At 33.8% G+C, this 15,401-nt stretch overlaps 1 protein-coding gene across 1 annotated transcript in view; it reads right to left on the minus strand.

The window, feature by feature from the left end:
- CFAP47 (cilia and flagella associated protein 47) overlaps positions 1-15,401 on the minus strand; it is a 338,064-nt gene that overhangs the window by 188,062 nt on the left and 134,601 nt on the right. The window contains exons 41-44 of the mRNA XM_026846341.1: positions 13,593-13,636; positions 10,503-10,648; positions 4,986-5,094; positions 3,920-4,146 (exon numbers count right to left, since the gene is read on the minus strand). Of these exons, the coding sequence (XP_026702142.1) occupies positions 3,920-4,146; positions 4,986-5,094; positions 10,503-10,648; positions 13,593-13,636 (526 nt within the window). The remainder of the gene's footprint in view (positions 1-3,919; positions 4,147-4,985; positions 5,095-10,502; positions 10,649-13,592; positions 13,637-15,401) is intronic.

A 15,401-nucleotide genomic window follows, 5' to 3' on the forward strand; every position in this document is an offset into this window, starting at 1 on the left:
ACAACTATATAATTAGCTGAGCTCACTTTCATACTTTAATGTTGAAACTATATTTTAGAAATCAAAGCATTTAGAATTACTTTTAGAGACAAAGAAGCTCCTCCTCTTGATAAAAAGCATTGCTAATCAACACCATGAAACATTAGTAAAGGATTAGCACAGTACATAAAGGCAAACTCAAAACAGGCATCTAAACCTTAATGAACTAAATTTGACTCCTTTAAAATAGCATTACAGAAATAAGCCCATTATTTAAAACACTACTTGCTCAAAATTGCCATTTTCAATCCAATAACACAGTATAACTGCAATGATCGAGATTAATTTTAAGTTGAACAGATTTAAAATCTGAAGCCAGTCACATCTTTTTAATAGACAAGTCTTTCAATTAATGACTATTGGCAATTATCTTGAAGCAAACCTGAGGAGGAGATAAATACAGAAATGTTCAGTTTGTGCTAGGAAAACTGGTTCATTCCCAAAGTGTAGTGGTTTAAAATAATGCCAGTCCCAACCTTAACAGTAGCAGAGAGTTCTATCCTATATTCTCTTTACTACTACCTAAAAAGGCTTCAGGATTAATTGAATTATTGAAATACTCAGGAGGTAAGAAATTAACATAACTGTATACTTAAATAAAATTCAAAACTTTCCTAACATTTTTCATTAAAAACAATTAAAAATTCACAGTCAGAAATGGCCATGCAAACAGGTTGTTAATTAGTTTCTGGGGTTTTATGATATATATATATATTACAGAATCACAGAATCACACAATCATCTAGGTTGGAAAAGACCTTGAAGATCATCTAGTCCAACCATTACCCTAACACTGACAGTTCCCAACTACACCATATCCCTCAGCGCTATGTCAACCCGACTCTTAAACACCTCCAGGGATGGGGACTCCACCACCTCCCTGGGCAGCCCATTCCAACGCCCAACAACCCCTTCTGGAAAGAAATGCTTCCTAATATCTAGTCTAAACCTTCCCTGGTGCAATTTGAGGACATTCCCTCTTGTCCTGTTGCTTATTAGTTGGTTAAAGAGACTCATCCCCAGCTCTCTGCCCCCTCCTTTCAGGTAGCTGTAGAGGGCGATGAGGTCTCCCCTCAGCCTCCTCTTCTCCAGACTAAACACCCCCAGTTCCCTCAGCCGCTCCCCATACGACCTGTGCTCCAGAGCCTGCACCAGCTTCATTTTCCTTTGAATAATGAGATCTCCATCTTTAGATTCCTATTGCTTTAGCATCCTTCCTTCCTATCTCTTCATTACTTCACATCTCTAACTGTTTTATTAAATTTTGATGCTATTTGGTTTCAAATTTGTTTATTTTTTTAATTATACCAGAATTTAAGAAAAAAAAAAAAATCCATTAACAAATGGCTTGAATTGTGTTGGCAGTAGAGGTTATTTTTGGGGACAGGGAAGGAGATGGCAGGTTAACTACTTAACCTTGTTGCTAGTAAATCATTTAGTACCTAAGATTGTAAAACAATGTATTAAAATTCTATTTCTAGCAGAATAGTTTAATGAGCTGATTTTAACCTAATTTATAAAGTAAAAGATAGAATTAAAGGATTCAGCTAATACTCTTGCTCCTTTCCACTGAATATCCATTTCCAAGCTCCTCAGACTTGTTGACCATCAATTCTGTAGTCTGATTGTATGTTATCTAATACTAGCCCAGTAGTAACACCATTTAGCACAAAAACTGAACAAGATAAATAGGTTGTGGTCAGCACAACAACATTATGGGAAAGAGATCAAAACTCATTATTTTTTTCAGTAATTCTAATCATTATAGTCAATCACAATAGATGTTTGTTTCTTAGAGCAAGGAAAAGAAGCAGCAAAAACACAGTACAAAAGTAGGTAGGACTTTCAATTATGCGTACAGATGGGTTGAGTAAAAATATAGAGCACAAGTTACTGAATACACATATCCATTTTGTCTCCAATACCTTTATTACTATCTTCTATGTGATTTAAGTAAACTTGAGTAAAATGTACAGTTTAATAAGAATGTAAAGCATGCAATTATTTAGTTATGTATTCTTCAATTTGGCAGGCCAAAAATGGACCAATCAGTAATAATGTAAGGGCATTTTTCATTCTGTCCATCCATTATATAACACAATTACACCTGCAAGATTTGAGTGGAAAGGTGGAATAGAAATCAAAAAAAGAGTAACAGTTTTCCAGATATTTTAGATTTATCTCTAAGGTACAACATATGTCCCAAACAGTTTAATGAGCCTAAATAATTCATCAAACCACAGGAGCTGTGGATGGGAATTTTTTGTGGTGGTAAGGGGGCAGTTTAGATGATGAACCTAAACCCATACTTCAGCTCTAAATTTAATTGCAGAACATCAGCCCCCCCTCAAAAAATGTTTCTTCAGTTAATACCACCAGAATTTCTGTATTGTCATTTTTATACAGATAGTGAGTAAGAATTTCTAACAAAAAGTTATTAGGAGCACTTTTCAGAGTTCGATCTGCATAGTGGTTTGAGATATTTTGAATGTGTAAAATCTTTTTCTACATCAGTATATAACAGAACTTCTCAATTTTATTTCTCTTAAGCAACTATAAAACTTCCTGTACTTGGAGCAAAATACTTTTTTCTGCATATTAGTTTCACTTCTCACATGATAATTTATTCAGTGTTAGTAGCCATCATTACGGTTTTATAACTAATCTAATTGTGCTCCACTCTTCTACAATACATGTAATTTTAGAACTCCCATTAGATCTTAGCATACCTAGTGTTACAAAGAGTGTTCCTATTATGTTCTGTCTTGATTACATCCACAGCTTCAGAGCAGTCAAGTCTTTCGTCAAGTATTTGCTAAGTGACTGTGATATTAAGGACTTCAATTATGAAAATTTTATCAAATGTTACCTCAGCAGTGGATTAGCTATAATCCAAAAGGAAACTATTTGAGTCTAGATTACACGGTTACAATTCTTGTCCCACACAAACATGTACAGATTAAATCTATTTATATTACTTTTTAATTTGTCTTAAACAAAAGGGATATATTCAGCAACATCAAGACACCAGAGAAAATTCTTTTCCTCTTAGTACTGGGAATCATGTAGCACTGGGAAACATAGACAGGGAACAGTCTAACTGGAAAACTCAAATAACACAGCTACCCAGCAATCTGGGGCCAAGTAACTTCAAGTTCACAAGGCAAATTAAAAGCCAGAGCTCAGACATCATCCATAGAAGGTTACATTTGAAGTCTACATGAAAAAAAAAAAAAAAAAAAAAAAAAAAAAAAAATTTATTCACAAGTAGTGATTGAATGTTTAACAGCCTACCTTTGGAGGACTTTTGTTTCTAGATGTTGAAATCTTGGGAAAATATGTCTAGTTTAGAATGATGTATACATAGGGAGCTGTAGCATATAAGGAAGATTTGTGGTTTTCCAATACTATTTTATATTGATTGCAAGACAAGAAAAAGTTTTTTCTGCTCTTTGATTTATTCTCAAAGTCTATTCTTTTTTTAAAAGAAAAAAATCCTGTTTGAGAATTTTCATTTCTTACAAAAATGTGCATAAGCAAGGATGCTAATACATATATCTATTACATAGAGTATGAAAGATTTTTTTAATCAACGGGTATTTCTCAGAAGCTAACTGAAGTAAAATATTAATGCTCTTTTTAACTGCAGCAAAGATTTCCTAAAGGAAGCACTTCTTAATAGCACGGAGTGAGGAAGCAGCTTCAGAATCAACATGTAAAATACTGCAGTGTCTGAGGGGAATTGGGAATAGTAACTGGCAGATTACAGAATGTGAGAAAAAAAACATAACTTCACACTATTCCTTGAAACTTAAAAAATTCAATCCTACAAATCAAGAATAAATCAACAACTGCAGTAACAGATTAGTATGTTTCTCACCTCTACTCTGGACAGCCCTAACAATGCAGTTGCAACTCGAACACTACTGCTCTGCAGAGTCCCTGTGATCTGTCTTCTTTCATATTCAATAGTTGACATCTGCTGTTGTGCAGCAATGGCCAGAGCTTTCTCTCTTGACTCATTAATCAAGGGAATCCTCAGATTTTCTTCAAGAATCTGAGCAAGGCCACATTTCAAATATAAAACTGGCTCTACTGCACTTGGACCTGTTAAATAAAAACAACAAACACACCCCCTAGATTTGTCAGCTGGTAGGCCAACTGCAGAGAGTATTTAAAATCTCTAATCTCCAAATAAAAGCCAGAATACAAAACTATTTTAGTGTTTAGTTAGATGCTATTACTCTAATACATGCTATTTACTCCAGTAATATTTTATTTTTAATAATGGGGAAATAAAAATTAACACATATTGAAATTCAAACCAAAATTTGCTTCAGATTAGTGTTACTACTATGACAGTAATGAAAGTTCTAAAAAGTCTTTCTGCTATCTACACAACACAGCCACTCTTTTACCCCTCTAGATGATGTTGCATCCGCTCTAAAAGAAGCCATCAGCAATTATTTCAAGTAACAGCTACACTGTTTCTGAACTAGGACTGACAGCAGTTTCTCACTGACTGATGGCAAAAGTATTGGATTTCCTGTCAAATCACACCACATACAAAACTCATGTGTTTTAAAACTAGAAAAATTATAGCTAAATATGACTTGTCCTGGTTCATCTGGCTCCAATCTATATTCTGAAGGAGAAAAGAAGAGAAATTATGAAAAAAATATTTATGTAGACTGTGTTGAAAACAATACAAGAAAGTTGAAGAAGACAACTAACAGCCTGCTGCTGCACTGAAGATAATGAACTGGACAACATTAAAATAAATTTCTAATAGTTACGTTGTAATATCTTTCTTACACTTCACTATAAACCACTGCTTTTACCAGATGTATTTAATTAACTTTAACAAAAATGCATGGGAACTAAAGAATATTTGGAAAAGATAATAATTTGCTCAATTTTACTCTTCTCCATTCTGTTCACTTCACCTTCTAATGTACTGCTAACATGCAAAACATTGGGACTATCCATTGGAAGCAATCCTGAAGGCAAAGGTATATCACCTGTCCCCTCTATCAGGTATATGAATTCTCCAATCTGAAACACAAGAACATACACATCCACACAATTCAGAGAAACTCATGCAGAACAAAGGGTAAAATATTAACACTAAACTCAAAGATATTCCAGTAGTACTTAAGATCTGACTTGTGAAATAATTTACATATTTGGGACATGCATTAGTTTAAAACTAAGTTTAAATAAAATAGAATGATCGTTTCAAACCCTTAAATTACATTTAATTGAGACTATTAAATCCAAAAAATCAAGAAATTTTAGAGTTGAATCCTTTCCAACTCCTCATATAATTTAACTGAATGAGGACACCCATAAATTCAGCCATAAACCGAATTCTAATTATGTGCTATAACTACATATAAACATATCCACGAGCTTACTTCTTTGCTCTTCACTGCTAAGAACTTTAAAAAAAAAAAAAATTACAGTAATTTTGAGCCATTAACATTTTTCTAGAAAGCAAAACACAGCAGAAGTCAAAAAAGAGCATCATGTACAAATTCTCCATTAAGAAGAAATAAAGTTAACTAATCTTAATTATTTCATCAAAAACAAAGGAAAACCTACAGAAGCTTGAAAGTAAATATAAACAGTACCTAGAACAAAGGAAGACAGTAATTTGTCATAGAGGAAATAATAAATTAATTGGCAAAGAAATAACACTTTGAATCATAGATGAAACAACAAAAATAAGGTGCAAATGAAAGATAGAAATGTCGTTTTTAACAAGTACTCCAAATTATAAAGGACACAATCAGAACATCACAAAACTAAAACATACCTAAATTAGATACCTATATATCTATCTGAACTAGGCAGGAGGTTTAATAGATATATTACTATTGCTTTGATAACTTCTTTTTGTTTACACAAACTTTTGGGGGACAAGTGCAGCTTCCACTGACTGCAAGGTAAAGGATCAAATGCTGCTGCAACAGCTGATATAATCTGCACAGAAGGTCATCTCTGTTTCCATAAATTATATTCTGCAAAATTCTGCCCGAAAAATGCATATTCTGTCTTTTATTCTTCATTCCAGATATGAAGAAAATAATTTATTTTGATAATTTAGTCCATCTGACAACTAATGCAATATTTTCCCTTTAATACTGGTCAATAACATAAGACAAGCCTGATCTTCACTTTGCCTTTATTCATAGTTTTGTCAAATATTGATGTTAAGCCTGAAAACATTTCAATTATGTTTCTGACCCAGCAGAAGGAAAGCTATTCAACTTTGATGGTATTTTCTCCCCTAACTTGATTCAAGAGTTCAGACAAACCTTCCTTGAGAAGTATTAAAACAAAATTGGCTTCACTCACACAAACAAATAGCCACTCCTGGGAACCAATTCAAACAGGACTTATTCCTGTTTGACAGAGTGATTTGGCTCCATAAGGACTGTTAACAATCTCACAGCATATACAACTAATTTCATGAAGGTACTGGTTGCTAGGCTGCCATTCTACTATCAATTACTTTTCTTGTCATTGTTGACATTAATATGCTTACAGGTAGGAACAAACTTCCCCATTTCCCTCTTTGCTTTGAAGAATTCTTTCTTTTTGATCTCCATAGAATGCAAATCCTGTTTTCTTGCTGCTTTTTTCCTGATGCTTTTGAATAGAATGGGTATTTTACTGTATTTTGAGAGTTTAGCTAGTATCCCCATGGTTTTAATACTTTATGTTTCCATTTTCCATCAGCTGAAACAAGGTAGGGTTTACTATTAATAAAAATAGTTAATAAAATAGCTGTTGAACTACATTTAGCTATTTACCTAATCCTATTGCTAATTGATATTTCAGAAGAATGTATAGCTACTAGGAATTTGCAGTTCTCCATGCAAGTCAGTAATTAAGAACAACAGATAATAAAGTGTTCTCTTAATAAACCATTTAATTTTATATTAGACATTTAGCTGTGAAGGTCTAGACTGCCACTCTTAAACTATGAGTTAATAAATTATTATCATAGCAATTACAGGTTGTTCACATTTAAATTAGTTCCCAGAAACAAAGACATAGAGAAAAAGCAACCAAGCTACATTAATCTTTATATAATTTCTCCTCTGAAAAGATCTATGCTAAAAATTTGAAGATTTTTCTTAAAAAAAAAAAAGAAGAAATATTGAAACAAAACCTTGATAAATGTTATAAACTACTTGTGGTGTCATTTCAAACCTTAGAAAAGTTAGCATACAGATAGTTTCAAAATAATTTAATCAACATACTTGAGTAGGCCTACAAACTTGAACCAGTGTATCTTCTTGATTTGATTACAGATATATAGTTGATGCAATCATAGACAGAATTCCCAGTCAGATTCAAGTCTAACTAGTGATTTGAATCTCAACACTTTGTTCATTTATTGCAATGAAGAAGCAGTTTTACTCTGATCACTACTTTTGTGCATTTGACAAAAAAGGTAGAAATGCTAAATTAAATTATTTATTAAATTATTTATTAGATTATTTACAGCACAAATCCACGTTTAATAGATACATATCTCATCATTGTATGAGGTTATTTGGTCATCATACAGCATGGTAGCTACGCTTGTTGTCAATTAGATAATGGTATGATTGAAATACTGCAGTCATATATACAAGATTTAAGCAAGCCAATTTCTTCCTGTGCAAATACTGTACAGCTCTAAAATCACGCTATTAGCTATGTTGCAGTTTCATCTTTCCCTAGGAGATTTACCACATTTTCTTACAAATGATACAGTTACATGGATGGGACTTAATTTTTCTAACCTGAGGTGCTACATATCAAAAATCTTGCACATTCAGCAGCCTTTAAAATGCACCCCACCTATTCAACTAAGCTGAAAGGACCATATATGTTCCAGAAAGTTACCACACAGGTCGTAACAATGGCTTCTCTGAGGCATTAATGCTTCTTACTATGATAAGGTCAACTAGTTAGTTCTTTGTTAAGAACAGTGACTAGAAGCTAGGTGACTAAATTTAGGTGCTTCTGCCAATGACTAGTAGCTAGGTGTCTAAATTTAGGTTTCTACATCACCACTGGAGGCAACACTAGGGCTGTCAGAAATGTTCAACTGTCCCATAGTTCTGACCAATTCTCTTAATTTGCTTTCATCCCATTAACATGTTTTCATTTCCCTTCTCTTCATAAAATTATTTAGTTCTCTGGCTCTGTACCTAATGAAGCATGAGCCTCCTCTTCTCAGCCAGGGTATATACTTCTGCTTCAAATAAAGAAACAAACAGGAAGAATGCCAATAGCAGAAGTTTAAGGAAAGAGTATAAAATCATAGCAAATAAAAGAAGATTCTTCTCAGATTTGCTCCCAAAACCCAGTAGGTTAGGATCTTCCTTGTAGAGAGACTCCATCTGGATATTTCAATGAATAAAACTGATAGACCTAACCTTAACGAGTTTGCCTAATTTCTTTTGAACTAGTTAAGAGTTTTAGCATCCAAAGCATCCTATGATAGCTGAGTTACACAAGTCAAACATTGTGTATGAAAAAGTACTTGATTTGGTTCAGTTTTTATATCCTGTCACAGTTGCTCTATTAACTTTCTGCAAACTATTTGTAATTTTATGCACCTGTCATGTCCGTTAACAACTTCTTTTCAATTACAGGTTTTGGGGTTTTTTTAAATATCTGTCTCTATAAAGAAACTGTTACATCCTTCTGATCATCCTTGCTTCTTTCTCTCTTTTTATCCCCTATCCCTATTATATTGTTTGTTGCGATAACTAGAAGTGCACACAGTATTCAAGATGTGTACACCATAGCTCTTTAGAATGGTATACTGAGGTTTCACATTTTGATGTCTCTTTCCTAATAATTTCTCTTTTTGAATGATGCTGAGCACTGGATTGAATCTTCATTGAACCATCCACAAAGATCACTACTCTCTGACATGGGGACATTTATACAGACTCTTTGTGGGTGATTCCCTGGTGTCAGTAAGGCATGCTCTTACTGTCTCACTGTGGGCTTTGACAGGCTATCCGCCTTCTATCTCTCTGCTAATTTTCAAGAAACTTAAGTGAACTCCATACTCTTTAAGATTTCCAGACATATTGCTTGCTTTTTTAAAAAATGGCCAGTGGTTTCAGGGTCAGATAGACAGTCTTGGGCATCATTGCATTCATTAGTCTTATTTTCCCTTAAAAGCAAGGAAACAATTAAGTTGGTCAGGTAGCATAGCCAAAGACCTGGTCAAACAATAAAAACAAACACCAAACATACAAACACTAAAAACTAGCCAAAGTGTCTTGTTCTACAGTAATGAAAAATTTGGAAGCCAAGACCATTCAGGAGAAAAAGAATGTCATTTAGTTTTGGATGTATTGTTACAAACTATGAAAACATGGCAGATAAAATGGCAGATACAAGCAATGAAGCACAGAGGTAGTATTATTGAGAGTAAGAAGCAGAATGCGAACCCTGAGATCAACCACACATAAAAGAAGATTAGAAAAACAAGAGAAAATCACTGACACTAGGTTAAAGAGGTGAAAAGATAGGCTAAAGACAGAGAAATAAAAAGATTGTGACCACTGAAGTGAAGGATTACAGGAACTTCAAAGAAGCTGGAGTGCAAATTTTAAATTCTGAAAGTTGGTTAAAACCAGGTCTTGGTAATTTGATTACATCAATTTGGATTAAGTATATAAGGTAAAACCCAGGCTACCTGAGTCAAGAGAAACTGCAAGGTAACGGAGTCCATTTTCATCTACAGTCTGTTCAAAAGCTTTAACTGCATTGGTGAAAAGGACTGAATGGAATTTGGATTGGCAGAAAAATTTAAAAAGAGACAGAGAAAGGAAAATAATATTATTCTACGATGACAGTATATCCTAGATACAGTGATAAATACAAGGACTATGACAGTACAGTAAACACTTTATCCCTTCCCTGCTTATGTCTCATCCAAAAGTAGTATTCTTGCTCCCATATCAAGACAAATTATTTAAATTTTATATTTCTTTTGAAGCGGAGTTGCACAGAAAAGCCACCTAAGTAACATTACTTGCAGTATTACTTTTATTTGTAATGATTTTACAGTAAAAAGTAACTTGCACCATTTCATATAATTCTAATTACGTGAAGATAAAAAGGCAGTAAACGTCAGTTTAAATTTCTTAGCTGAAACCTGTAATCTTATGTAAATCTCTGATCAACTTGTTAAGCAGCATTTTCCTTCACGAATAATAGGAATATTGTATTTTAACCAAAGAAAATATTTTCATTTCCAAAAGTTAGCACATAGATCACATAATTGTATATACAGGCAAAACTTTACCTCTAAAAAATGTACATAACCAATTTCTATATTCATTTACTCCATTCACACATAATTGGCAAATATATCTTGATTCTTAACTGACTAGGCTATCACATGAAAACCACTCACAGAACATAATCTCCATTCTTACCAGTTCATTAACCAGAATGACAGTGCAGTAACGTTTTTCCAGATTAAAGGGAAGGAAGTGGATATCTAAGCCTGCAGAACTTCTTGCTTCCAAGGAAAGTTTTTCCATTGGACTGAAGAACTCATGCAGGAGGCTGGATTGGTCAGCTGTTAAAATAAGTTTAAATGATTGTTTAGATATTACAACAACACTAGTTGTAAAGTAATGTAGCTGCCTGAGTTTAAATATAAGGATACTGTAGACAGCCTCCTGTAGCAATCAATATTTAAGACACACTTGTAATCAGTGATCAGTATCTACGGTTACACTTGTGTAAGTGTGCTGCAATACTGCATGCTGTATTATTTAAATACATTTTGCTAACTACTTGTGTGCTTATTCTGTGCACTGAAACAAAACCAAGGAAAACAGGCAGTTTTCACCATCAAAAACTCTTTAAGGATGTACAGCCTATAATCAAAATACTGCTGCCAGAAAGAATAGTACAGTTTACCACTATTTAAATAAAAAATCTTGGTCTCAGTAGTGGTAACTACATTATGATACAGTCTGAAATTCTCCAGATGGACAAAACCAAATACTGGCAAGCTTGCTTTCTTTTGTTGCTTTCACAAAAACATCATGCCAAGAAAGTGCTTTCTTCAGAAGACACCAAGAATCTTAGGGTTGAACCTAGCAGAGTCTCACTACTTTCTCACTACATGTTTTTCATCTGTTAAGCATATTTTAATAATGCAGGTTACTTTAGAACCAGACTTTCATTCAGGTTTGGCTTGTTAGCTTTCTAGGAAGTTCAGCAAACTTAAGAACAGAAGTGAAAATAAAGGCAACAGAAATTACTGAAGATCACATAATAAACCTATGCCAAACTGGTCAATTAAATAGAACTGATTAACCCCTCAAAACCACCAAGAACCAAGCTGAAGAAAGGCATAGCCTCTTCTCTCCATAGCCCAATTTGTTTTCCAAACAATAAAAAAGCTATTTTCCCAATATTCATATTTTAAACAGTTAAATTTTATATTAATTTAATGTTTCTAAAGCCTACATAAAGAATTTAATTTCCAAGAGTTAGCACATAGATCACATCTTTATAATTGCATATGCGTGCAAAAACATTACCTTAAAAAATTTATATAACCAATTTCTATATTCATTTACCAAAAAAAAAAAACAAAAACCAAACAAACAAAAAAAACCACACCAACAGGACTGAAGTTCCATTTTCACTCCCTCATCAAACAGGGTAAGGCAGTCCTAACAGCAACTAATTTTTGAATAAATAAAGCACTAACTCCCAAACTTGTCTCCTCTTCAAGTGTTCTTCATTCAAAGTCAAACTAGAGCAAATCGAATTAGTCTTGTGAGAGCCCTCCCTCCTCACTTTCTTTCTGGATTCTGTGAAATTAAAACAATCATCAAAGTAGTAATATTTAATAAATACTATGGATTTTCTTTTTGTTTTCTTCCTTTTATTATGGCTGCCTCAAAAGAAAAAAAATTACTCCTTATTCCTCTTGCTCTCTACTTAGGATTCTTGACCCTTAATAGTACATGTTCTCTCAAGATTAGAAGTTCTTCAAGTATGGAAGACCCTACTTTAGGTTCTATTCACCATATTATTGAGAGAATGAAGTGGAATTATTCTCAAAGCAGAAATGCACTTTTACAAGAAATGAAAACATAATATTTTTTTTGTAAAACCTGAAATACCATAAAAAATGTCTCTGTAGCTCCAATCTGACTGAAGCCATAAAAACCTTTGTAAACTGTTCACAGATTGGTACAACAGTTGTACCCAACTTCATTACTTAAGGTACATACTTTTTTTTTTTTTTAATGAACTGTATATTAGTTGGCTGTTAACTACATCTCAGAATATAGTATGAGATAATACATCTAGAAAGACTAGATTATTCAGATTATAAATCTGCTTTCCATATGACCTCATGGAAACACAACAATATTTTCCAAGAGGACAAAATTAATTTCATAAGGCCATCCTACAAATTTTGCTCAAGTAGACTTGCAACAGTCTCAGAAAGGCTCTAAGTGTAGATTAATACATTTTAACAGAACTGTTGACTGACATTTCTGTAAGGAACTTTTTGGACTTTTAATATGTCTCAACATCGCTGTCTCCATGACGACCACTTCCTGACTCAGCATAAAGGAGCACATCTTGAAGGAAACACACAGTCCTTGATGAAAACCACATCCGCCCTAGACGAGAACATCAGAAGTCGCAGCAGTCATCCATCGAGCTGCGCCTACACGTGAGCCCGGTGGAGGGGAAACCACGGCGAGACAGATTGGCCCCTCGCCAGCACGACCACCATGGACACCCAGGCATGCGCACATGGAGGACCACGGGGTGGCACCTACAACAACGAGCCCCATGGAAATGGGCGGACAAACTGTGGGGACGGGGACTATAAAAAAGACAGACTATGTACTCCTTTGAAGAGGGGAACCAACTCGAAGAGGGGAACGTGGAACATCATCGGACCGACAGAACATTGCCGGATCCCTGGTCGTGGTGGTGGTAATTAGTTGCGCCTCTACCGTGTTCTTGCTTAGGGATTCCAACCTTTTCCTTTCTTTTCCTCTCTGTCCTATCGCTCTTATTAGTTGTTATAGAAAATAAAGTTTATAAGGTTATGCAGCATCTGACCTTGTTTGTGTCTTAATCTCGCTCTTGGGATTTTTTAAGAACCCTCCCTGATATCGGATCAGTACAATTTCATAGGAAATAAGAGCAAGAAATGCACAATCCCTGCTGAGTATTTTCAAAAATAAATTAGGTAAACTGCAGAGGCTTCACATCAGACTCCCATGAAGCCCGTCCATGAGTCCTTAAAAAAAGAAAACTAATTTTTTTTTTTTTTTTTATGGTCAAATCATTAGAACTATAGTGCAAATCATTTCACTAAATTAAATATATCAGAAGACAAACTCTCCTATAAATAGTAGCTACCGAGCATGCCCATAAAAATAATTACTGAACATACTTTATATACAAAAATCTTGCTTATGCAGATAATCTATTTTCTACTGTAATGACACGAGTTATTATACAGAGGTACTTACAGTAATTTAAGTTGTTGTCTTCATTTGGATCTTCAAGCAGTGTACTATTTTTAAAATTTAATATTTTACTTTCAGAACTAAAAGAAAAAATAAAAATGAAAGCAATATTCTAAAGCTGGACATTTCTATTACTAATAGCTTCATTCCCCTTTTTATTAATAAATAATGGAAAAGGTAATGTTTTCAAGAAAGAAAAAAACAAAACAAAACTAAAACCACATTTTAGAACATCTACCTAGCAATAACGTCAAATACCACCTTCTCCACTTAAGTTAGTAGTCATAATTACAGTGGAGCCAGAACATGTTCTCTTCAATTAACCAGTATAGCATCTCTGCAATACTCATATAAGCAAAATTTAATATTTAAAATATATGTATTTTTTTGTCAGTCAAAATCACTCCTGCTCAATAACAATTCTGGGGGACTTCAGTCCCAGTTCCTTTTATCATTTCAATACCCTATGGGATAGGCAAAGAATGGTACCTCATGAAGCGGCAAGGCCTTACATTCCTCTGATGCTCTCAGCTGTTTTCCATTCAGCCTTTCTAATTTTCCCCCAAAAAACTACTCCATAGAAATAGATCTAAATATCTGCAAACCAAATTCAGTTCAGATAGATTGTGCTTACTCTAGAACTTATATTCATAGACCTTGTGGATATGTCTTTAGGCTGCTGCCTCTTACAGAAACTGATTTGCAAAAGTAACTCTTCCTTTGCCCCTTATCAGAACACCCCTCAGAAACTAGATCTTCTCTTACCTAAACATTTTAAGCACACAATTTTTTCTCCAGTTCTCTCTACCTTCTTTCTAGCTCAACAGTCTCCTCTTTTTAAAGAGCAGATAAGCATTCTGTTTTACTCATGTTAAATCAATTACCTTATTGAGGTACCATCCTTAGAGCTAACTGAATCTAATCACCTTTATCTGCCTATCGAGGAGTCAAAGTACCTTAATACAATATTAACATTTACAAAGAATAAAAATTAGACATTTAAATTTAGAATTTTTTTAAACATTAATTGTAATTCCAGACTATATACTTGTATGTTATAGAATACTAGATTGTGTGTAATACACACTTTTAGGCAAACATTTTACATTTATTAGATTAATTAGAAAACATACCAGCAGGTCATATATTTAAAAAAAAAAAAAAAAAAAAAAAAACCAAAAACAAAACCACCAAAAAAAACAACCTGAGAACTGTCTAGTAAATGAAGATTCTGGCTTATGGCTTTGGGTTGCTTCAACCTTGGATATACCAGTAGTTGTTATTCCAGAGTTAGAATTCATGGTTTAAACTCTAAATTTAAACTGTTTCTAATACCATCTGGAAAGGAACTCTGTCCAGTGAAGGGGAAATTAAAATTTTAACTGCTTGGCAATGATAATTCAGGATCAAGGATCATAATTTTGGATCAGTGATCCAAATTCAATCCAGTAAGTGCAAGATCCAATTTAAATCAACAGAAAAATCCCACTGAAATACCACAATTCTGTATACCAGGGATTCATTAACTGCAACAAATCAATAGTACACAAATTATTTAAAACTTGTGAGTAATGATTTTTTTAAAAGAAACAGAGCACTATTTTTTAAGAAAAAGTGCAATATAGTAGAACATTTGTGTGTTTCATGACTAAAAATAGGGGGCTGATGTTGCCACTATCTCTACCTGGTGTAAATTTCTTTTACTTACTGTGGTGATTTCCAAACAGACTGAATTTGGCATCTTACATTTGCCATTCTCAAAATCATTATCTTTTTAAAATTAGAGTGGAAATTAATTACCTAAAATAGCTT

This window comes from Athene cunicularia, assembly GCF_003259725.1.
Source record: "Athene cunicularia isolate RWA chromosome 1 unlocalized genomic scaffold, athCun1 chr1_part1, whole genome shotgun sequence".
Classification (NCBI taxonomy): domain Eukaryota; kingdom Metazoa; phylum Chordata; class Aves; order Strigiformes; family Strigidae; genus Athene; species Athene cunicularia.